We start from the raw sequence: 24,129 nt of genomic DNA on the forward strand, positions 1-24,129 counted from the left end.
ATTAACTGGTACCGACTGAGATGACCTAGTAAATATGACCTGAACCAGTTTAGTGTGGTTCCTTCAATACCAGTGACAGGTTCCAGTCTCTGTAGAAGGATATGGTGGTCAATGGTATCAAAGCTGCACTGAGATCTAATCAGACCAGCACAGAGACCAGTCCCTCATCTGGTACCAGTAGGAGGTCACTGGTACCTTTGACTAGTTCTGTTTCTGTGCTATGATGAATCCAAAAACCTGAAGCGCCAATGGGACCACTTCCTTAAATCCAGGTGTGGCCTGATCAGACAAACATCTGGAAACCACCGTTTTCCTGAGTGGAGTGTAGTTGATCAGTCCAAATTCAAATGTGATTGATTGGTGGTCTGATAAAAGCGTTCTGTGGAAACACAACCAGATGTTCAGCTTCAGTTCCACATGTTAGGTGGAGGTCGAGGGTGGTTGTGACAGTGAGGGGGTTCATGGACAGACTGATGGACACCAGTTGAATCTAGAAGAGAGAGAAATGCAGCACCAGACTGCTGTTATCAACATCCTCATGAATATTGAGGTCACCTCCAATCATGACTTGATCTGATTTAGAACTAAACTGATATAAACTCTGAGGATTCAGATCAGAATCCAGAATCAGGACCAAGAGGGCGGTACTCAATAATCAGTCAGAGAGGCTGGAGAGTTTCCAGGCTGGAGGAGACAAACTGAGAATCAGGCTTTCAGATAAATGGAAACTTGTTTTGGGTTTGGGATTTATTACTAAACTGGTGTCAACAATGGCAGCAGCGCCACCTCCTGGGCCAGAGCCTGGAGGAATGTGAGTGTTAATGTGACTGGAGGAGTGGATTCATTCAGACGAGCATCCTCATCCTCACCAGCCAGGCTTCAGTGAGACTCAGCAGGTCAACACAACTGTCAGATATCAATTCATTAACCAATTAAGTTTTTGACATCAGAGATCTGATATTTAAAAGTCCACATCTAATTTTGATATTCTTTTGAGTTAATTTAGTGGTTGTGTTAACTTTGATCAGGTTTTTCTGATTGACTCCTCTACAGTAGAACTGGAATGAGTAAACTGATGTGGTCGGGGGACAGACACAGTCTCTATGGGGGTGTGGGTGGGTAACTGCCCCCTAGTGGACGCGCAGAGAAGCGTGTAAGACGGCAGCTCTGCTTCCTGGCCTGAACTCTGGGTTCTTAGGGTTCTGGTTCTGATATAAACTGGGCCATATTTCTGGAAATGAGAGCAGCTCCGTCCAACGTGGGATTGATGCCGTCCCTCCTCATCAGACCAGGTCTCCCCCAGAAAGTTTTCCAATTGTCTATGAAGCCCACTTGGTTTGCTGGACGCCACCTCGACAGCCAGCGGTTGAACGACGACATGCAGCTAAACATGTCGTCGCTGGTCCGGTTAGGCAGGGGTCCAGAGACACTACAGGGTCCAACATCGTCTTCGCAAATGTACACACCGACCTTTGTGACCTCCGACTGGCGTAGTCGGCCCTCTGGCCCCTGGAACGCACTTCACTAATTTCACGTTTCTCAGAAGGGAACTTCCAATTACCAGAGTAGATTTCTCGGCGGGTGTGTCGCTGAGTGGGGAGAACCTGTTAGAGACGTGAAGCGGTGGTTTGTCACGGACAGCAGGCTTCTGCTTCGGACTATGCTTCCTTCGGACAGTCACCCAGCCGCCCTGGTTTCCCGGCTGCTCGGGAGCTGCCGGGGGAGCACTAGTTGGGGCTAAGCTAAGGCGGTCCGCACCAGCTTACAGGGACTGGCTATCTCTAGCGGCTAATTGATTGGATCCATCGGTGCGGAGCCGCCACAGGTCCAATTCAACCTCGCTAAGCCTCGCCTCCAACACTACAAACAAACTACATTTAACGCACTTATCAGTATCACTACAGGAGGCTGAGGAGGAACTGAACCGTGGCCCACTGAGCAGGAGAGAGGAGAGCGAGAGAGGGAAGCCATCGCTAGCCTAGAGTGGAGAGTTTACAAAAACAAAGGCTGTCGTGATAAGACGGACGGTCTTTAAACTGAGGCCAAATAAAGCAAATAGATATGTAGTTTGGGAAGGTAATTAGTCAACGAATAAGGAATTAGTGGGGATGATCACACTTTAGCACAGCAAGCAAAGCACTACGTTCAGCAATGAACAAACAGGAAGTGAGGTCACACGCTGACCGCAACGCAGCTGGAGGAAATCAGCGCTCATCCAGAGGAAATCAAGGAGGAAAAGCAGTAACGGACAGCATGCCGTTACTGCTGATACTGGAGTGCACAGGGGAAATAAATCAAGCTAATGAAGTGTGAACCAGCAAACCAATCAGTGAGAAGGAAAAGGGTTAGGGTTACGGCAGGAAGTCAGGTGATGGAAAAGGAAGTGGAAAAATTAAATTGTAAGGAAAATTGGTGAATCTTTACAACACTCAACACCTCCCCATGAGCAGTATGGCAGCGACAGTGGTGATGAAAACCTCAGGCAGGAAGGTGGAGAAGACCCAGACCCAGACCCAACGGGACCTGACGTCTGCTTTGACGGGCTGGAGGGAGAGACTGAAAAGAGAAGAAGAGACAAAGAGAGACAGAGGGAAGGGGGACATGAACAAGATGGAACTAGAAAGACAGGCAGAGATGGACGGGAGACGGGGAGACGTACGACCTACAAGAAACAATAACAACAATAACAGTAAGTTAGCTACCAATGGTAACAACTACCAGCTGACTGAGCAATCAACCTCAGCACGATGAGCTTTAAACTATTACTTCTGAAGCCAGTGCCATCACCATGCCGATATTAATGCTCCCACAACTGGTACTAGTACCTCTACTTGTAGTGAGTGCAACAGCCAGCCACTCAGACCAGCACAGAGGCTCCACCTTCCTGCTGGTAAAGGAAGGTTCTCCTGGCTGCTGTTGCAGGATGTGCTTGCTGATGGAGAATTGTTGGGTGGAGGTTCATTGAAGGAGGGAGGTGCTGGACCTGCTCTACTTGGACAGAGTCAGGACAGAACTGTGGTTGGGGTTTGGTGACACCCTAATAAAACTCACCTGTCTTTCTCCAGAATCTTGGAGGAAAAGGGAAGATTAGATACTTGACCAGCTGGCCAGGTCAGGCCGGCAAACAACAAAGTGAAAACAGGCAAAACCCAGAAGTCCTTAAGACAAAACTGGGTGAGGACCACAAAGACAAAAACCATCGCAATGACCCTGGAGAGCAACATCCACCAAAGAAACAAGGACAATCCAGCGAGGAGCTGGGAACAGAGGGCAGGCTAAGCGTGGGGGGGCTTGATGAGAAAGTCAGAGCAGGTGAGGTAAATGAAGGCAGCAACTGAAATGACAAGACAACTTCAAAATAAAACAGGAGGCACTAACAGCAAGAGCTTAAATGAGATGTTCCACCTCCTGCCTGATAACCACACCTACTTTTCTTTGAAAAATAACAAACAAAGCCTGGCCCCCTTGTTATTTAATCTGGAAATATCAAGGTATGTGTGAGACCTTTGATCTGATCTGTGTTTTATGTTCATTTGGAGTTTTTCCATTCAAGTCAGCGGAACAGAAAATGTCAAGCACCTCCCGTCTGTCACAGAGGCATAAATCATGGGGAGCCAGTTATAGTATTTATACCTTACATGGACAGTCACATTTTTAGCCATTCATTGAATCTGCAGAGAACACAACTTTAACTCTTGATAGTATTTTACCAATGTCACACCCTGATGTTCTGGCCCACCATTGAATGTTTTAAGAAATTGTTGGCCTGTGACCAACCTTACTTTTATCATGTTTTGGAGGGCCTAGCTAAGCTAACTGTAAGCTAACTATTTTCTGCTGCTATGAGAGGAGTGTCATGTCTGACAGTTCTTCTGTTGCCTGTCATGTCTGTCTCAGAACACCAGAGGGCAACATAGGACAGCTCACAGAGCAGAGCTCAGCCTCTTTGGTTCTGACATTGATTTTTTCCTGATCCTTTTTTTTTCTTGTTGCAGGAAACAATACAAGGGAGTGGTGGCAGTTAAACATACAGTACCAGAGAAGTAGAATGTCCATCCCACAGGCCCCCATGGAAGAAGCACACATATTCTCCTATATTGAGGACCCACGAGTAGTTGGATTCCAGCATGAAACATGGTCTGATTTTCCTGCTGCCTGTTCGCTGCCCACTGCTGGATGCTGGCAGTATCGATGAAGTCTACTAACCACCTCTGTTTGGTCTGGAGGGAGGAGACTTCCACCTGCAAGCTACAAGCCTTTTGGCAGCTATAATGGCAGCCTCCAGGTGTCTTGGTTGGATAGTTAAAGTTAATATGGAACCATCATTGAGAAATGAAACTGCTGGGGAGACTGGACTCAGTCTGGACAGGATGAGGGACAATTACAAGCAGTTCTCCAGAAATCAGCCACTCCAGGACTCTCTTTTTTTAATTTTTGTTCCTTCTTTAACATAGTTCGTTTTCTATCCGATTGTTGTACAATGGGAGTAACTGCAACTGACTTAATTTCCCCAGACATGTTGGTACCAGTACCAAACTGGTTCAGAGTTTCCACATCCATCCCCATCTGTAAAGTGTCCATGTGATCAGATCTGAGGACATGAATGAGAGCTTTTTTGTTCCCTGTACACACAAACAACGGTTCTATAGAGAATGGGTTCATAGGTGACAGAGAAAGAGCAACCCTATTTCACAGCAACTGTGGCACGAGTCTCCCTCCAGGTATTGTACCAGTCAACGCTGAATACGCTGCACTTGGAGCTCCAGCGGTGCCCCGGGGCCAAACACAGACACATATCAGGCTGACAGAGGTGAGAAGCGACGACTGATCAGAGGACGGAGGAGGGAACAGACATGGAGAGCAAAGTGGAAAAGAGGCAACACTGGAGCAAGAAGAGGGAGTATATTCTGGCAGCAGCAGGCAATGTGGTGGGCCTGGGGAACGTGTGGAGGTTCCCCTACCTGTGCTATAAGAACGGAGGAGGTGAGCTGCAGCACACACGGAACTCACTAATGAGACGATTTCATGAAAACCCACATGAGCTGACTACAGGTAAAAGTTACCATCTGTTCTTAGTTTCTCTGTTACGTCTGTTACAAACAGTTTTACATTCATTAGAAGGGAGGGATTTGACCCCTGCAGCAGTTGGAGTGTGTTCATGGTCAACATGGTGCCCATGTGGACTCAGTATATACAGGAGATGGGCTTCATGTCTGCAGCAGCGTCTCTGGCTAAATCCTGGATTCATCAAGTCCCACGTGTCCTTAGCAGCACTTTGATGTGTTCCATCATTCACTCGCTGATGGGGGACGCTGCCATGCTAGTGGCCAACCAGCTCACCAGGAGCAGCCTGGAGTTCAGAGTCTTCCTCACCATACTGGGACTCTGTCTCTGGAACCAGTAACATCACCATTACTGGATCATCACTCTGTTCAAATAGTGGACGCTAACACCCTCACTGTTCTATCCTGATGGCTACTGGAGACCTCACATGTTCTGTTTATTGACTGAGATATTGATTAATCTTAAAAGTAAACAGCTTTGGGAAATATTCTACCATTGGATTTAATTCTCAGCCAATTAGGAATCAAGGTCAATATGTACTTAAAGTTTGAATACAGTTAGTAAAAACAAATTCAACAAAAATGCTGCATGAATGTACCAGCAGCAGTTGCTTTCAGGTGAAGTGAGTGTGAAACAGGAAGTGCAGGTTTTACCCATTTAGTGATGGCAAAATGTCCCAGTGGTTCTAGCATGTTCCTCCAAGCTGTCCTACACTGGAGAGAAATGTTACAAATCAAATGTCTGTGCTCGTGTGTAGAAGTACTGATTATAACTGAAACAAAGGAGGACATTTTGGAGGGACTGCAGCCTGGTCTCACCAAACGGTGTCATCGTAATAATCTTCATCATCACCATCATCAATTTGACTTGAGGACACCTGTCTGGACACAGGTAACTGTAATCCAAGACCATGTGACCAAGATAAATCAGTGACATGGAGAATTGTCTACTTTGTCTCATAGAAACTGGAAACTTTGGTTTAGCACCACAACATAAAACGCTGGGAGGCATCAAGAAAACCACAGTTGAAGAAGGTAAAGATTGGAGAGAAAACATGACTCATGCCTGCAGAGAACAGCGGTGCACATGTGTGCATTCACACTGAGAAGAACCCTAAAACCACCTGTGTGAGTGTGTGTGTGTGTGTGTGTTTGTCTGTGTGTGTGTGAGCAAAAAAACACAGGCAGTGTGTTGAGGGCAAGAGGAGAAGCTGCTCTTTCGTCATGAGTGCTGCACAAATGAAAGGGAGTCAAGAAAACTCATATTCATTGGGAGCATAATAACAGCTTTATTATCTTTATCTGCACCTTTACTCTGAGGTGTTTGGGCTGAACCCAAAAATGAGTGGAACATAAACCGAAAGTGGGTGTGGCTAAACAGGGAATTACGTAGGTGTTATTTGTTGAAATTGTTTACAGTTCTCCCACCTGTGTCTGCAGTTTGTCTACTCTGTCATCAGTTCTTGGTCAGATTCTGTAGTGGTCTGTTCAGGTAGCTTGTTCTGTTCTGACAGTTGTGGTCCCGTTTATCTTCCTAAGCTGTGGGTTGGCCCAGGTTGTTTCCCACCACTGACTTGCCTGTGCTGCTGCTGCTGTCTCACTTCTTCAGGTCCTCAGCTGCTCTGGATCAACTTCAACTGTCATGAAGTGTTTGCATGCCATGTCTGTGCTGCAGTACTCAGGTGTGTGTTTGTGTGTGCAGGTGTCTTCCTGTTGCCTTACTGTTTCTTTGCTGTGCTGTGCGGTGTGCCGATGTTCCTGTTAGAGACTGTGATTGGTCAGCACACTCAGGAGGGCCCCATCACCTGCTGGAGGAAGCTCTGCCCTCTGGCGCAAGGTAACCCCTGGTGAAGATGACCGTATACTGTCTGTTTTTGTACCGTTCCAACTGAAGACACACTGAAGATGAGTCCAGTGCCACTAACCTCTGCTTCCAGTTTTAGACAAAAGCCTTTTGAAAACTTCCACGTCTTCTCCTGCACAGTGCTGGTTCTTTGTAGTTTTACCAGATAATCTATGACAGAGCCTCTTACAATATAACTCAACAAACGTCCGTCTTCTTGTTGCCTGCTATCAGTATTTGTACTCTATCTCTCTATATCTATCTATCTATCTATAGACGTGTGTGTGTGTGTGTGTGTCACTCACTGGCCACTTTATCAGGTACACCTTGCTAGTACTGGGTTGGACTCCCGTTTGCCTTCAGAACTGCTTTAACCATTCATGGCACAGATTCAACAAGGTGCTGGAAACATTCCTCAGAGAGTTTGGTCCATATTGACATGATAGCATCACACAGTTGCTGCAGATTTGTCAGCTGCACATCCGTCACGCGAATCTCCCGTTCCACCACATCCCAAAGGTGCTCTATTGGATTGAGATCTGGTGACTGTGGAGGCCGTTGGAGGACAGTCACCTCATTGTCATGTTCAAGAAACCAGTCTGAGTTGATTCGAGCTTCATGACATGGCGCGTTATCCTGCTGGAAGTCGCCATCAGAAGATGGGTCCACTGTGGTCATCAAGGGATGAACATGGTGAGCAACAATACTCAGGCAGGCTGTGGCGTTGCAACGATGCTCAGTTGGTACTAAGTGGCCCAAAGTGTGCCAAGAAAATATCCCCCACACCATTACAGCGCCACCACCAGCCTGAACCCTTGATCCAAGGCAGGATGGATCCATGCTTTCATGTTGTTGATGCCAAATTCTGACCCCACCATCCGAATGTCACAGACCAGGCAACCTTTTTCCAGTCTTCTGTTGTCCAATTTTGGTGAGCCTGTGCAAGTTGTAGCCTCAGTTTTCTGTTCTTAGCTGACAGGAGTGGCACCCGGAGTGGTCTTCTGCTGCTGTAGCCCGTCTGCCTCAAGGTTCGACGTGTTGTGCGTTCAGATGCTCTTCTGCATACCTTGGTTGTAACAAGTTGTTATTTGAGTTCCTGTTGCCTTTCTATCAGCTCGGACCAGTCTGGCCATCCTCCTCTGACCTCTGGCATCAACAAGGCATTTTTGCCCACAGAACTGCAGCTCACTGGATATTTTCTCTTTTTCGGACCGTTCCCTGTAAACCCTAGAGATGGTTGTGCCAGAAAATCCCAGTAGATCAGCAGTTTCTGAAATACTCAGACCATCCCGTCTGGCACCAACAACCGTGCTGCTTTCAAAGTCACTTGAATCACCTTTCCTCCCCATTCTGATGCTCGGTTTGAACTGCTGCAGATCGTCTTCTTCTCTCTTCTTCTTACTGGGGTTTCACGGCGGTTGGCAGCCAACTGGCTGGAGCATTACCGCCCTCTTCTGTCACACCGCAGAACACCAACTTTCCCTACATCTAACCCCTACACATAAATCCTACCTCTAAATCCTACACATAACCCCTAAACCTAAATCCTATCATACAGTCCTGTACCCCTCAAATATTCGAATAGAACCCTAACACTCTCCCTATCCTCCATCCCCAGAACTCCCTCCAGACTTATCTCACCCCTCCCCATGTTCCTCCACCTGTCCTTCATCACCCTCCTCTCCACCTCATACCTGCCACACCTCAGAAGTACGTGCTCTACCGATTCTTCCTCACCACAGCCCTCACACAGCCCTGTGTCGTGCTTCCCTAACACCTTCAAAGTCCCGTTCAGCCCACAGTGTCCCAGCCTCAGCCTCACCTTCACTACTTCCTCCCTCCTCTGCCCACGTCCACCCCTACACACTCTAGCCCGCACACTCCTCTGAACCCTATACAAGTGCCTACCCTTCTTTTCTCTGTCTCACCTTCCCTGCCACTCGTCCATCACCCTCTCCCTCACTATCACCTTCACCTCAGCCCTACTCACCCTCACATTCATCTCCACCGTCCCCTTCACCAACGCCCCCTTTGCCAACTCATCTGCCTTCTCATTCCCCTCCACCCCCACATGTGCTGGCACCCATAAAAACCTAACCTGACCCCCCCCGCTGAACTATCCTAGTGGCTGCCTGAAGAACCTGATACAGAACATCCTGACGACTACCCGAGTGAAATGACCTGATGCTAGTTTGGACTGCTGCTGAATCTGAACAGACCACCACCCTCCCCACCTGCGTACACTCCACCCACCTCAGTGCCACCAGCACCGCTACCATCTCCACTGTGTAAACCCCCAACCCATCTGTCGTGCGCCTACTAAGCCCTATCCGCCTCTCCGTTACTGCCACCCCAAGCCCTGTCTCCCCAGACTCCACCCTCGATCCATCTGTATACACCTTCTCCCATCCCCCATACACACTTCCCATACACCTGTTGTGAGCCCTACAATTATTGCTGATGTCAGCCTATCATTTACCTCATCTACACTCCCCTCCATATCTAGCTCAGCCACCTTCTCCTCCACCACTTCCTGAAACACCCCCCAATCAGCTTTACCAAACACCCACCTCTCCACCCTCTCACCTGACACTACTTGCACCCTCTTACCCACCGAACAGAACATGGGATAATGATCACTCCCTACAGTCGACCCATTCAGCACCTCCCATCTGCTTACCCCTGCCAAGCCGCTTGACACCAGTGTTAGATCTAAAGCTGACTCATTCCGTGTCCTGACATCTATCTTTGTCCCCCTACCATCATTCATACATACTAGTGCCCTAACCTCCATTAATTCCTCTACCGTCCTCCCATTACCATCTGTATGCCCTCCACCCCACACTACACTATGAGCATTAAAATCTGCGCACCACACTACCCTCTGCCACCCCTCCCTCTGGATACTGACTAACTTTTCTACCTCTAATCTGACACAGGGGTAATTAACTATGACAACCCCCCCCTCCCAAACCTCCATCACTATGTACTCCTGTTCTACCCCTCTATCTAGCTCCCTAAATGACACACCCCTCCTAACCAGTGTAGCACACCCTCCTCCCCCACCTCCTATCGAGCCTAACAATTACATACCCCTGCACCACAAAATCCAACCCAGACTTAAGCCATGTTTCCTGAACACACACCACATCTGGTTGCACCCCTATTCCCTCTAAGTAGACCTTGAACTCCTGACCGTTTGCTAACAAGCTCCTCGCATTCCACTGAAGGATCACGACCATACTCAAGTGTGTCCACCCTTCCCTGCCTCTGATCTACTCCCTTCAACTATCCTGGCCATGACCTTCTCAAAACTCACTTCCTCCATCCCTAACAGGCACCCAGCTTGTCTCACTATGATCTTAATCCTCTCGGTCTTTGAAGAAACCTCCATAGTGGAGGTAATAGCTGCCGCCACGAACGCTACAACCTGCTCACTAGCCACCCACCCCTTCTCCCTACACTGACATCTCAGCCCCCCACTCCTGTTCTCACGACCCTCCATGCCTGGCTGTACCCTTCCCCCAACCGTCTGCCCTACTACACCTTCCCTCCCTCCCAAGCCTGCCCCCCCCACTGCTCCCGACCCTCCTACTGCACCCTGCCCTTCCTCCCTCTGCCTGACCACCTTCACCACCTCAGCTTACGTCGCCTTCCTTAACACCCTCACTCTCTGGACCTCCACCTCCCGCTTCATCACCTGACATCCTCCAAAAGCTACACTATGCGCGACCCCCACAGCTACAGCATCGAGGCTGGGCATCCTCAGGACACTCCCCAAACTTGTGCTCCACTGCGCACCGTGGACACCTCCTCATCCCCTTACAGCCCTGTTCAGTATGCCCAAAAGACTGACAATTAAAACATCTCAGTGGCAGGGGAATGAAGGCCCTCACAAAAAATACATACACCCCAGAAATACCTGAGCTGGAAGAACTTCACCCTCAAACTCCACCACCACCGTCTCACTAATCTCTCTCTGTTGGCCCCTCTTCATCCTTGTCACCTTCACCACCCTTGGACCTCCCTTAGTGTCTATCCTCTCCTTTATCTCCTCCTCCCCCTCCTCCATTGGAATGCCTGTAATCAGCCCTCTACAACCCCATCCTGCTATCCTCTTCACCTCCACCTGCACTACCCTCTCCACTGTGCACCCCATTATCTTCCTTCCATGCCCTTCTTGTACCGCTTTCTCCACCTGCCCCAGGTTCGTGCACCCCACCAGTAAGTTCCCATCCCCCAGAACCCCTGCAAATTTAATTTCCCCTAGCCAATCATTCAGTGCCCCAGTCAATCTGAACAGATTCTTCTTGCTCACACCACCCGCCTCAACAAACCTCACCACTACATTCAAGCACTCATCCTCCCTACCTCCTCTCCCCTCATCGTCACTTTGCATATCCTCCGATGACTCACTCTCACTTTCTGTCTTCTTCCTCTTATGCTCTTCCTGTCCCTGTCCTACCTGTCTATTGCTCCTCAGCTTCCTTCCACCTGTGCTCTCCTCAGCCCTCTTCTGAACCAGGCTCTCCACAGACCCACCCCCCTCCTTTCCCCCTGCTCCTTTCCTACCTCCACTTATACCCTTTTGTTTAGTCATGTCCCTATATCTCCTACACTCTTCTGGCCCTACCAACAAACAAAAGAAAGTAAGAGAAAGGAAACTGGGGGGCCGGTCGGGACCTAACGGCCGTCCACGAAACCACAACGAAGGAGAAGCAACCAGCAGAGGAGGTTTGTTTTGACCAGAACCACAAGGAGTGGACATGAGACCAGAGGACATCTGGGCTTTGGTCTGAAAAGTCCACATTTGAGAGCTTTGGTTCCACCCGCCATGTCTTTGTGGGACACAGAAAAGGTGGAGGGACGTCTCTACATGCATGGTTCCCACCGTGAAGCATGGAGGAGGAGGTGCGATGGTGGGGGGGTTTACTGGTGACACTGGTGGGGATTTATTCAAACTGAAGGCCCAGTGAACCAACATGGCTACCACAGCGTCCTGCAGCAACACGCCAATCCATCCTGTCTGTGTTTAGTTGGACCATCATTGATGTGTCAGCAGGACGACAACCCAAACGCACCTCCAGGCTGTGTGAGGGCTACTTGACCAAGAAAGAGAGTGATGGAGGGCGGCCCAGGTGACCTGGCCTCCAGTCATCCTTGTCAGTCACGATGACCTCAAGAAGCTCGTTTAGAGAACGCCAAGCATGTGCGGAGCAGGAATCAAAGCAAAGGGAGTCTGTTTAGAAGACTCTAGAATATAAAACATGTTTGAGTTATTTGACATTTTTGTTTACTGCATAGTTCCAGATGTGTTCAGTCATAGTTTTGATACCTTCAGTGAGAGCCCACAATGTAAACAGTCATGAAAATAAAGACAAACCATTAAATGGGAAGGTGAGTCCAAACTTTTGACTGGTAGTGTGTATCAAACAGTTCTCCTGTCCCAGTTTGGATAAACCTTGATGACTCGCATTGTGTCTTCATGCAGTACTGGTAGTATCATCTAAGCTTTACATGTCATAAGTTAATCTGAGGTATTTTGAACCTTTTCTACCTCTAGGGGTTGGTTACTCCATGTTGATAACGCAGCTGTATGGAAGATCCTACATCATTATCCTGGCCTGGTCCCTCCTCTATCTTATTCACTGTTTCAGGGACCCTCTGCCCTGGGCCACCTGCAACAACCCCTGGAACACAGGTTAGTGTGACCACAGGTGGACGGATGGACAGTACATTCATCAGGATACAATGTAGAATGTTCACGTGAGATGAGGACAAAGTGTCAGGCAAGGACGTTAAACAACATAGAAACAGCTTTAGTGAGTCAAAGGAAAGAGTGCAAAAACAACATTTTATGGTGACAAAAACATCAAGTTCAGGATGCGAGCTGGCCAGGCTGTTTATGTTGTACTACCACCATTATACCCTAGATGGCACTGTAACATAGGGAAGAGCAAGTACACCATTATCGGTACCTGTGCAACTACCCTGAGTGGGCGGGGCTTAACCCGGAAATGAATAGGACCTGAACATGTTTCCGCACTGTAAATTGAAGTTGATGATGATTGTTTTTCACCAGTTCCAGTTATTGTTTAGCTTTTCGTGAGTTTTGGGATTGATGTATGTTAGTGGGAGGACAGTCATTCTTGACCCTGCGTGACTGATGATGATGGTGGTGTCTGTGTGTGTGCGTGTGTGTGTTTGTGCATGCCTGCGTACCACAGAAATAAAAGGGGGAGTCTACTGTAAGTGTTGGTGTAGGCAACTGGATTTCTTTTGGTGTAAATGATTTTCGCTTCCTATCCAAGAGGCTTCTTCAGTTCTGAAGGAAGATGAGGAAATCCAGGTACTTCTACACCAAATGAAGTCCTGTGCCTACACCGAACTTTTAGACAACCATGACCTGGATGACTCAGAACCTTCACCAACATAAAAGGGGGATGTTATGCATGTACTGGCCAGATGATGGTTTTGGTTTTGGTTTTTTTATTCATGTTTAAATGAACTGACAATGTGTCTCTGGATATTGGGGTGATGCAGTGTTTACTGCTCCTTTTAATAAAAGCACCTGCTCTTTTTTTAATCGGTCAGCAGTCTGATGTTCAGTCTTACGTAGAAAACAAAAGTCGAGCTTTATTCAGTCTTACTGTGACCTACAGCTCTCTATTTATTTGTTATTCTCCAAACAGAAGCAGGTTGATGGAGGAATAAATCCTGAACAGTGAACAAACTGGAATGAGAGAAGTAATTCCTGGACATATAGAAGTTGCGTCTGCACTCGGCATGAGGAAATATCTATCTTCTATGTTGAGAAGCTCCTCATAATGGGCTTTTTGTTGTGCAGGTTGTTATTAGCTTGATATCTTCTTCTGATATTTCAGCTGTGGTAATGTGGCGACAGAGACTCTGTGTGCTGTCAATCAAAGAATGTTGTTGGACACAGACGTCCAAAGATGACTTTCCCTCCTTGACACTCCCCCAACCCAAGAATGGTGGAGAGTGGAAGTTAAAACATCCAAAGTCTGCAATGCAACAGACACCAGGAGACCATAGCAGAGGCTGCTTGGGGGGGGGGGGGGTGAGGAGAGCTCGTGGACGTCCTCCCAGCTCGTGGACGTCCTCCCAGCCAGTGAGCAACATAGTGATTAATCTTGTTACCAACAGAAAGCTGTGTGGAGCTCACCTCTGCTAACTGGACTGCTCAACACAGCCTGACAGTCAACTGGACATCTGGAAATCTCACCGCGTCTTCTGTCTCTGAGTTCTGGGAGTAAGTCAGTGTTGTGTGAAGCTACTGATGTTTCAGCCAGACAGAAATGGCTCCATGCATGAAGTAAATTCTGTTGATCATCCGTCTGTCAGAGCAGCAGTACGCCAAATCTACCAGGCTAATTTGGATGACAGTTGGTGGGTGGGGTGGAGCAGGACCAGGAACCTTTATTTTTGTAACAACTTTATAAAAATGTACTACATTGGCCTGGACAGCACTCTGCCTGGAGGTCCTCATGTTGAATATCTGATCAGAAACTGTTTTCCTTTGATTTTGAAGCAAATCCCAGGTGTTCATGGACCTTGGTGGAGGTCAGTGCTCCCAGGATGTATTTCTAGTTTTGCATGTGACTATTGTTGTCTGTCTGATGTCCCATAAAGGAGAGAATTGTTGTCCATGTCTGGGGGAATAGAGGAGGTGGGGACGGTGAAGTGGGAGCTGGTCTTGTGTCTCCTGGTTTCCTGGCTGACCTGCTACTTCAGTATCTGGAAAGGAGTCCACTCCACTGGAAAGGTCTGTGAACATGCTGGTCTAAGGATTCTGGATCAATCCCAGAATGGTTATAGTTCAACTAACATGATCTCAGATTAAAGGTTTTTTTCCGATTAATTCTTCCATTTTGCAAATCTCTCTGTTTTCCTCTGTGATTTAACGAATCCAAGCTAGTGTCTACTGGGTATGTCTAAAATTTTCAGCCATGAACTCTTTAGGCCTATTGTAATCTTACACTAATGTCCTGTCATTATTAAATACATGTTTTTAAACACTTCACGGCAAATCAACACTCATTTATTACGACACTTAAAAACATCAAAAACCCAATAGAAGTCCTGATTGGGTTGGAAGGCTTGTCTGATGAGACCTCACCCAAGTGATCCCAGAGTCTTCTTTGAGGGATTACATGAACAAATGAATAATCCCTTGTGTCATTCAGACCACAGCTGGGCTTCACGTCCCATTTTAGAATCTCTAAGTATGAACAGTAAAGTGGGTGAAACCACTCGTGAACTCAAGCCAGAGGACGGCGTTACAGAAGCATCCTCTAACATACGGAGCAGTTCAAAGACACAACCATCACCTGGGATTGTGCTCCATGTGGCCAACGTGCTGAATGAGAGCTGACATTTCAGGTGGTGTACTTCACGGCGCTGTTCCCCTATGTGATGCTGGCCATCCTGCTGGTCAGGGGGCTGACGCTGCCAGGAGCCTGGCAAGGCATGGTCTACTACCTGTATCCAGATCCCTCTCGCCTGGCAGACCTTCAGGTGACACACTGCTGACGAATCATTTCATGTTGTTTTCATGCCTTATTCTTTTGTTCTTTTGCTCAAAGTACTTCTACCACACTGTTACAGTCTCAACAGAAGCAAATGGCTCTTTTAGTGACCGGCAACATAAAAATGAGGACACCAACTCAGAGTCACTTTCCCACCAGATGTGCATTCACTGAGAAAAAAATGAGATCATGCAGTACTCAAGCTAATTAAGGGAGTTTGGAGGTCCGGCCTAAAAGAACAAAAGGAGCTGTGGTAGTCTAGGGTAATCAACCTATAGGTCATCAAAGCCAGAACCCCCTCCTAACTAAGATCCAGGATCAATGATCCAGAACTAGAAACAGAGTCTCATGGCAGGCTGGGGCCTTTCAGTGTGGAGTTTTCATGTTCTACCCTCACCTGTGAAGGTTCTCTGGGTGCTCCAGCTTCCTTCCACTGACCACAACCATGAAAGTTAGGTTAGGTGGAGACCCTAAGTTGCCTGTAGGTGTGGATGCTGTGTGTCAGCTCTTTGATGGCAACCTGTCCAGTGTGTAAGCTGCACCTTGCCCAGTGAGAGCTGGGATTGGCCCCAGCTCCCTGTGACTTTGTACAGGATGAGTGGTGATGAGAATTGATGGATGAACCCCTCAAGACCTTCATGCCTTGTCAAGTAATTGCGCTTTTGCACTGCAGGCCACTGAGGAGTTAACCTGATCTGTCTCAGATATTTGAGTTTCAAGGGCATGTTATGAGGCTATGTTAGTATGTGGACGGAACAGCTGGAAACAAAGACGACATGTCCTCTAGAAGATAGTGGATGAAGGCCTCATTCTGAATGAGAACTGTGAGTTTGAAAAGTGGAACATCAACTTAGTTGGTCACAAAGTCCTTGTTCAAATTGGGCAAATGGTGACTTATTCACATTTGCCATATAATTTGTCCTTTAAAGTGTAGTTTTTCCTTTTGAACCATATTATTGGTGATGAGGGTAAAGAAGTTTAAAAACAAGGATGTAGATGAAACAGTACTGCACATGAGTCACTGTTCTTTGCTGTTCTTTCACAGGTGTGGATGGAAGCGTGTGCTCAGGTTCTCTACTCCTATAGTAGTGGATCAGGAGCGCTAATCACTCTGAGCAGCTTCAATAAAAAAAAGAACAACTGTTTCAGGTAAGGCTGTGATCAGTGATTCCTTCAATGATGGAACATCTCCATTCTGTTTTTTTTTTCTTCTTCAAGATGCTACACTTAACAAATCTCATCCTCAACACTGAGTTTTCGAATTGGTTCACAATGATGTTGGTGACAGTTCTCAGTTATCCAGGTCATTGTGTCACTTCGGTGCTGTGTCTTAGGCAACTGGACTGTTTCATTTCCCTTGAAGTTGTTTCATCTTTCAGCCCAGAGGTCATCATTACCTCTACCAACCTCCTCTACCTGCAATCCTGAGCACCATTCTGAAGAAACTTAACTCCCATTCACACTTTGATCGCCCTGGCCCCAACAACCCATATAGATACCAGTTCAATCAACAACCCACTAACAAACGACATGAAAACCAGTTCAGCCAACAGCTCTCATATGACCTCCGGACTCTGAAACCCTGAGCTCACATACGACAATGACTTGGTTAGAGGGTCACACCCACCCAGAGTCTGAAGAGCCTGCAACTCCACACCAGCAAAATAGAGCTGAAGAAGCCTCTTGGTTGAGAGACGAAACAACTTCAAGAAAACTGAGAAGGTCTAGTTGCCTATAACACACTACCTACGAATTTACCATGATGGATGGGAATGTTTACAGCCTGGTATCCATGGCAACTGAAGGTAACCACAAAACTGGTAGGGTCAGGAATTTTGCTGACAAGCAGAAGCTGATGATTCCACTGATGAGAGGCTGCAACTCTTTGACAAGATACTTCCTTGAGCCTCCTCACTTCTCACTACTTTTTTACATGTTACTACATTTTCAAAGCAGATCCAGAGAAATCCAAAGCTTGCTCACCTCTTCTCGTTAATTAGTTCCTGCAGCTTCACGATACATAGCCTGCACTTGATCATTGGGTTGTTGTCCTTTTCTCTGACAAACTTAGTGTCTGATTCTGCAGTTATTTAAGTAACAGGACTGTTCTTCAGGGGAAGAATCTACCTGTCATATATGTTTTGTGGTATGAAGCAAAAATCCTAAATTAATCTAACAGTGGCCCTACTTCCACTTCACATGCTATCATCATTCTATCTGCAGATGCATTCCAGTTGTTCAAGCATGCTTGAAACAAATAAAGGGGGATTCAGTGCAAATAAAATCCACCTGAATTAAATAATTTTAATTTGTGTAATTTCAGTATCTAAATTCTTACATTAATACCCTGATGCACCACATAATTGGTGCCACCTTGATCCATGGTACTGTTGTATGTTTTAAGGTTTACTTGGGTAAAGCAGTTCTACTCATTTGTCATCACTGTTTCTCTTACAATCTGAAGACTCAGGGGAAAGAATGGCGTTAGTGCCTGAGTGAGGACACACTGGAGTCCATTGTCTGTGTGTGTCTGCAGGGACAGTCTCTGGTTGTGTCTGCTCAACAGTGCCACCAGCTTTGTTGCCGGCTTTGTGGTCTTCTCAGCTCTGGGCTTCATGGCCCACAAACAGGGGATTCCTATCCACTTGGTGGTTGACTCAGGTACCATTGAGACACCAAAGCTGTCTGTGGAATCTGACTGACTGCATTCAGCAACCCAAAACTGGAATGCTCCTGTTTGTCCTCTCAGGTCCTGGTCTGGCCTTCATTGCGTTTCCTCAGGCTGTCGCCATGATGCCGCTGCCTCAGCTGTGGGCTGCCTGTTTCTTCATCATGCTCCTTCTGCTGGGACTGGACTCAGTGGTAAGACCAGTTCTGATAATCTGATTCAACTTTTCTCTGTTCTGGTTCTACCGCCACCAGCGTCATGGAAACAGGAAGGGGGAGGAGTTAGAAAGTTGGAAACTTATCTCTCTCTGATTATGAGCGTTGATTGTGACAGACATTTAGGTCACAGATATTAGCAGGTGAAATGGGTCCCTCCTGTAGGGAGGCTTGCCACTGACCGTTAGCCCATATTCCTGGTAGTGCAACTCCAGAATAACAACAAAGAACTGGAAATTAACACAATTTTGTGTGTGTGTGTTTGCGTAATAGTTTGTTACTCTGGAGACTATCACAGCATCGGTGATGGACATGTTTCCCAGGCAAATGCGCAGACCCTGGCGCCGAGAAATCTTCCTCCTCTTCTTCTGCTCCGCCTGCTTCATCATTCAGATTTCTCTCACCACTCAGGTACTAGACAGGTGCACACTTACCCATAATTACTAGCCTCTCCAAACCCACCAGTTTAAGGATAAAAATTCACTTTCTTTCAATCATTGTTCCACGGAAAATCGAGCCCCAAAGAGTTTGGTTCATAGTTTTGCGTTGGGTCTATGCCACACAGACATGACAAACATGTAGATGAACATTTATTCTTCTGGTGATGGTCTGGCCATTACACCTCAGAAACACTAGTGGGACTTCAATGCCACTGTGTTGAGTTTCTCTGTGTGCTTCTAACTATGGCGCCTGAAATGAAGCACACTGTTTTTAATTGGAGCCCATGTCATGGAATTGAGCATGTGGAAACACAGAGGAGGAAATGTGTCAGTGAAGATTCAAATCCAGGTCAGGATACCTCTGAAGTGCTGTGTCAGAGTCAACTGGACTGTTGTTTCCTTCAAGATGTTCCTCCTCTCAGGCAAAAGTTTCTTCAGTTCTCGGTCACTAGTGGGGAGTTGGACTATGACCCAGCACTGAAGACACTGGAGGACGTTACATTAAAAGGCCAATCGCTCACAGCTGTTTGTGTCACCAAAGAAGTGCTCCTCAGCCTCTGGTGTAGAGTATGTGGTGACGCGTACCTACGCTGCAGGTTACAGCATTTACTGTAAAATCAACTCAGGTCTCTATTAAAAGTGGCACTATGTTCACGTAACTGTTGTTTGTTGTCCAGGGTGGAATCTACCAGTTCCAAGTGGTTGACCGTTATGGTTTCAGTGGAGCATGTGTATTATTCATTTGTCTGGTCCAGTGTGTGGCAGTTGGCTGGGCCTTTGGTAAGTGATTTTTATGAGAGTTTACATTTTCATTATCTAGCTGTGAATGGATGATGTTGGCAGATAGGAGGGTATGTAGCTTTAATCTCATAACAGCCAAGTCAGAGGATGCTGAAAACACATACCAAAAGTAAACTGAAAGGCATTCTTGAACCTTTTGGGAGTAGGTGGTCTCTTTTGTAAAGTAACACTGGAGTTTTGATGAACAGTCTGAATCAGTGCAAGTGCTCCTGGCATTGAATCGTAGGTCTGACACAGAAACAACACCATAAAGCAAGAATGCACAAACTGGGACCACATCTGTCAAGGTTCCAATGAATGGCTATTTGGAAGCCAAGTGAAGTTCCCAGAGAGGGTTGAGTCACTGGGGTGACAGCACAGAGGTTGGTTAAGGGTCACAGGGAGACAGAGTCAAGAGGGTGGAGAGCAGACTGCAGCGGAGAGGAGGAGCTGGAGCCGAGTTGAGGGAAGACAGCTGGGAAGGTGAATCTGATGGGGGAATCCCAGAGATCTGGACATGGAGTAGAGGGAGGGTGAACACAGAAATACTTGCAGCGATTAAAAACATAAATCTAGGAGCCAGGCTTAGGACCACGCTGGGTTTATGGACTATCTGGTGATGAGTGGAGGAATGAGCCAGTCTTTAGTAGAGCAGGGTGAAAAGGTGACGTGATTGGCTGATCAGATGCAGGAATGTGATGAGTAACAGATGAAGGCTTGAAGGATCTCCAGCCCCATCCCAACTCCAGACACACAAACACAGATCAAACAGGCAGGGAGAAACACACACACACACACACACACACACACACACACACACACGGAGGGAAAACAAAAGGAAAAAAACATGAGGAACCCTGACAACATCAAGCATGATCTTCTACTGCCACTGACTTGATGCTGACTGACTTGTTACTGCTAGTTCAGTTTCACTGCCAGACACGTTACACTCAATATCACACATTATCCTGAGGACAGAAGACTTTCGGATAGAATATCCATCCACCCCTCCATCCATCCATCCCTCCATCCATGTTCTCCCTCTTCTCCTGTTCAGGGTGGTGGGGGTGGAGCCTAGCCCAGCATCCTTCCCCCTGGACCAGTCACCAGTCCATGGCAGGGCCAACACATATAGACAGACAACCATTGGCTCTCCCAGCCACGCCTACGGTCAATTTAGAGTCTGGATTAACCTGGTCCCCTCTTGATGTCTTTGGACTGTGGAGGAAGCTGGAGTACCAGAGAGAACCCAGCAGGAACAGGGAGAACATGGAGACTCACCCAGAAAGACCCGTGCTGCAGCCGGGGCTCCACCCACAACCTTCTTCCTGGGGGGCCACAGTGACGACCACTGCTCCACCGGGCCGCCCTCAGATAGAATATGAATAAAATAAAATGAGTCATTCTGTGTGTGTGTGTGTGTGTGTGTGTGTGTGTGTGTCCAAATAAGACATAAATAAAAGGGGGAGTGTCCTTAGTATGTGATGTAGAAAAGAAAGTCGAGCTTCATTCAGCCACGTCTCAGTACCGGTTCAGGGGCCTCATGTATCAATGCTTGCATGGATCTCATACTAAAAAACTGCGGTCGCAAGAATCACGAAAGTTGCGTACGCACAGAAAATCCAGATGTATCAAGGAAACGTGTGTGGGTTCCGGCGCTCGCACATATTGATACTTATTGGTGGGCTGGAGGACCGTCCGCCACTTGTCGGCCTGGTGCTGGTGCATGGGCTGGGGGATGGGCTGGCCCGAATGCCGCTGGTCCTGGCGTATGACTCTGAGCTGGCGGACGGGGTGGCGCGGGAGCCGGCGGGGGTGCTGCACGTCAGCGGCATGACTGATGGATCAATTTCTATTAAACATGTTGGTTTATTTAATGTCTGATTCTGTGTATTTGTTGCCTTTACGTCTGTGGTAAAGCAGGTGGAAATGTTGCTAAGAAATGGAGGTGCCACTGACCCTCCAGGCTCTCGGAGTCAGCGTGGGTGGTGGCGACAATCCCCCCCCCACAGAGGTGCTGCCGATGACTGCTGCCACCTGCTGCTCAAACTCCGTCAGCTGCCCCTCTCCCTGACCCCCACCTGTCTGGCTGGCACTCCTCCGGAGGGCAGCTGCACGCCGCTTGACCTCCACCTTGAGGTCCTGTTAGTGCCATTTTCCATGTTGTTATTTAAATTTAGATTGAAGCCAGTTGATGATTGTAGTTGTTCATTTAGTGATTGTGCAGTGTTGAATTTAGTCCTACATTTAGCTTGCATTGTTGAGGAAGTTAGAATTGCAGACATGCATTAGAAACAGAGAGGAAATCTTTCAGAGCGCCAGCAGTGGTGCAAGCTGATGACGTAGTGATGCTGGCGCAGGTTTAGAGAGGAAAACTGAGCTTTGTATCACTTTGATGTTCAGTAAAGGAGGAGCCAACACTTTGCTACCGTCGTCATCAAACCTCAAACACGTAGCGACTCGTTCTTTCCATCAGTAGAAGAGGTTTAGATGTATAAACATGATGATCAACAACACTGCTGACGAGAAGGGAACTTTAGCCAATAACAGGTCCCACCACTGTTTTCATCTCGTGGGGGTGCGTTGCTCTGAACCCACCTCGTTCACCCTCTCACTTCTTATCCACCATCAACGTTCATTGTTCATCCTGACACCACTGGACAGGCTGACCAACAGAATCTGCCGTCTCTCCTCCACCTCTCTTACCAGCACCTCCAGCTCCACGCCGTGAACCTCTTTTTCTTTGGCTTTGTTTTGCGAGCGCCGACAGCGGAGACCCTATTTAAATGAATTTGAGTATTTATAGGTGGGCGTAACGGGGGCGGGCCCGGTCCTCCGACATCTGCGCTCAATTCCACGCTGATTGGGAAACGTGCGTGGATTCCGGCGCTTGCACATCTTGATACATCCAGAGTTTTTTGTGCGTACACAACTTTAGCGATTCTTGCGACCACAGTTTTTTAGAATGAGATCCATGCAAGTATTGATACATGAGGCCCCTGGACACAGACGTTGCGTCTGCACTCAACAACAAGGAAACATGTCTTCTGCATGGTGACGGTGGGAGCTCTAGCGAGTGGTGCTTCTCAGCTGTCTTAAATATAAATCTTTTGTTTATCCATTGTTGCAATCAGTGATACTTTGGCTCGTCTCAAAGTTTTCCAGCTGTTCCCAGTTTTGTATCTATGTACTAATCAGAGCCATGTCTGTGTTCACTACATGAGTGACAGGTCACTTCATCAACCTGAGGAATCTTCTCCACCAGCAGGTTGGTAATTAGTTGCTAACTAGTTGTGGTTTTACTGCAGGAGCTGAACAGATGTGTGATGCAGTTGAAGAAATGACCGGACACAGACCGTGGTTTCTTTTCAGCCTGTGCTGGCGTTATTTCACCCCGCTGATCTGCATGGTGAGTTCACCATCACTCATGATGTCATCTTTGACTGTTTTCTCATACAAACCCTGCATTAAAGGCTCCTGCTAACGTTGATTGCAGCTAAGCTAACTATGATGGTCTGGAGCTCTCTGGAGAGAGGAGATACTCCACATAGGGTTTCATCAGATCCCTGACTGGGGACACAGCTTGTGTGGTGGTTGTTGTGTTGTTGTGTCACTCAGTGACAGTCTTGTCCGTCTTGTATTGCACACCACCTTGTAAACACTGTGTACAGCAACTTCCTTTCACCGTATTTGAAAAAATTGGCAAAATAAATTTGATCTGTTTCTGGTAATCTCCTCTTTGCTCGTCCTTTCTGTTGGGGATCTGTAAGCTTGTGTGGGCACTAAAAATCTGACAATTAGCAAATGTCCCAAACGGTTGGTGAGTTCCATTAAGTTTGGAGACTTACTGGTGCTCATGTAACCTGTCTGTCCTCAGGACTGACAATTTGCTTTCTGTTTTCTCCTTCAAGATTTGTTTTATCTGCTCCTTTCTGGATCACAAGGCCCTCACAACCAGAGGGGGACATGTGTTCCCAGACTGGGTCCATTATCTAGGCTGGGCCATAGCTCTGTCCTCTGTTATTGCGGCACCTACTTGGGCGATTGGAAAGATCTGGCTGACTGAGGGCAGCCTCAGGGAGGTATGAGGACCCTGTTTGATTTTCTTTATTCTGACTCACTCGTGATCTTTCATCAAAACATTCGTGGTATATAATACATGGTACATAATGCTTCTGTAATACTTGTTTATTATGTCCTCAACAGCGTGTGTTTGTCCTCTGGCATCCTGTTAGACACCCCATTGGCCCTGAGTCAAATGAAGAACACCTCAATGAAACAGAGATGAATCTAATGCCAGCCTCTGACCCTGCAGGTGCATGAGTCAATAGTCCAGTTTGTCTACCTGGAAACAGCAAAAAAGAGCAGTGTGGTCTTTTTCAATTGTATTGTTTTAATTATCCATGTGACTTTTATCTAGTTACATGTATCATTTACACATGGGAAGAGTGGTTATGTGATGTTCATGTGGTGCACTGTGTGGAGCCCAAGTAAAACTTATAGAAGTATCGTTGTGAATCATTGTGCAGCTCAGCTTAAAGCATCAATGTCTTAATATATAAATATTATTG

The 24,129-nt window shown here is 47.2% G+C and overlaps 1 protein-coding gene across 1 annotated transcript; it reads left to right on the forward strand.

Moving 5' to 3' along the window:
- The first annotated feature begins 2,226 nt into the window (after positions 1 to 2,226).
- Positions 2,227 to 24,129, forward strand: LOC147245622 (sodium- and chloride-dependent GABA transporter 3-like). Its single transcript, XM_086186156.1, has 15 exons — positions 2,227 to 2,689; positions 3,996 to 4,983; positions 6,766 to 6,900; positions 12,470 to 12,607; positions 14,074 to 14,179; positions 14,560 to 14,692; positions 15,310 to 15,444; positions 16,501 to 16,604; positions 17,992 to 18,116; positions 18,205 to 18,317; positions 18,612 to 18,749; positions 19,456 to 19,558; positions 22,867 to 22,967; positions 23,470 to 23,640; positions 23,765 to 24,129. The coding sequence occupies exons 2-15, from the start codon at positions 4,854 to 4,856 to the stop codon at positions 23,879 to 23,881; spliced, it is 1,749 nt and encodes a 582-aa protein (XP_086042282.1). The 5' UTR covers positions 2,227 to 2,689; positions 3,996 to 4,853; the 3' UTR covers positions 23,882 to 24,129.

This window comes from Aulostomus chinensis, chromosome 18, assembly GCF_037954235.1.
Source record: "Aulostomus chinensis isolate RoL2024-O1b breed Wild chromosome 18, RoL_Achi_v1.0, whole genome shotgun sequence".
In the NCBI taxonomy this organism is placed as follows: domain Eukaryota; kingdom Metazoa; phylum Chordata; class Actinopteri; order Syngnathiformes; family Aulostomidae; genus Aulostomus; species Aulostomus chinensis.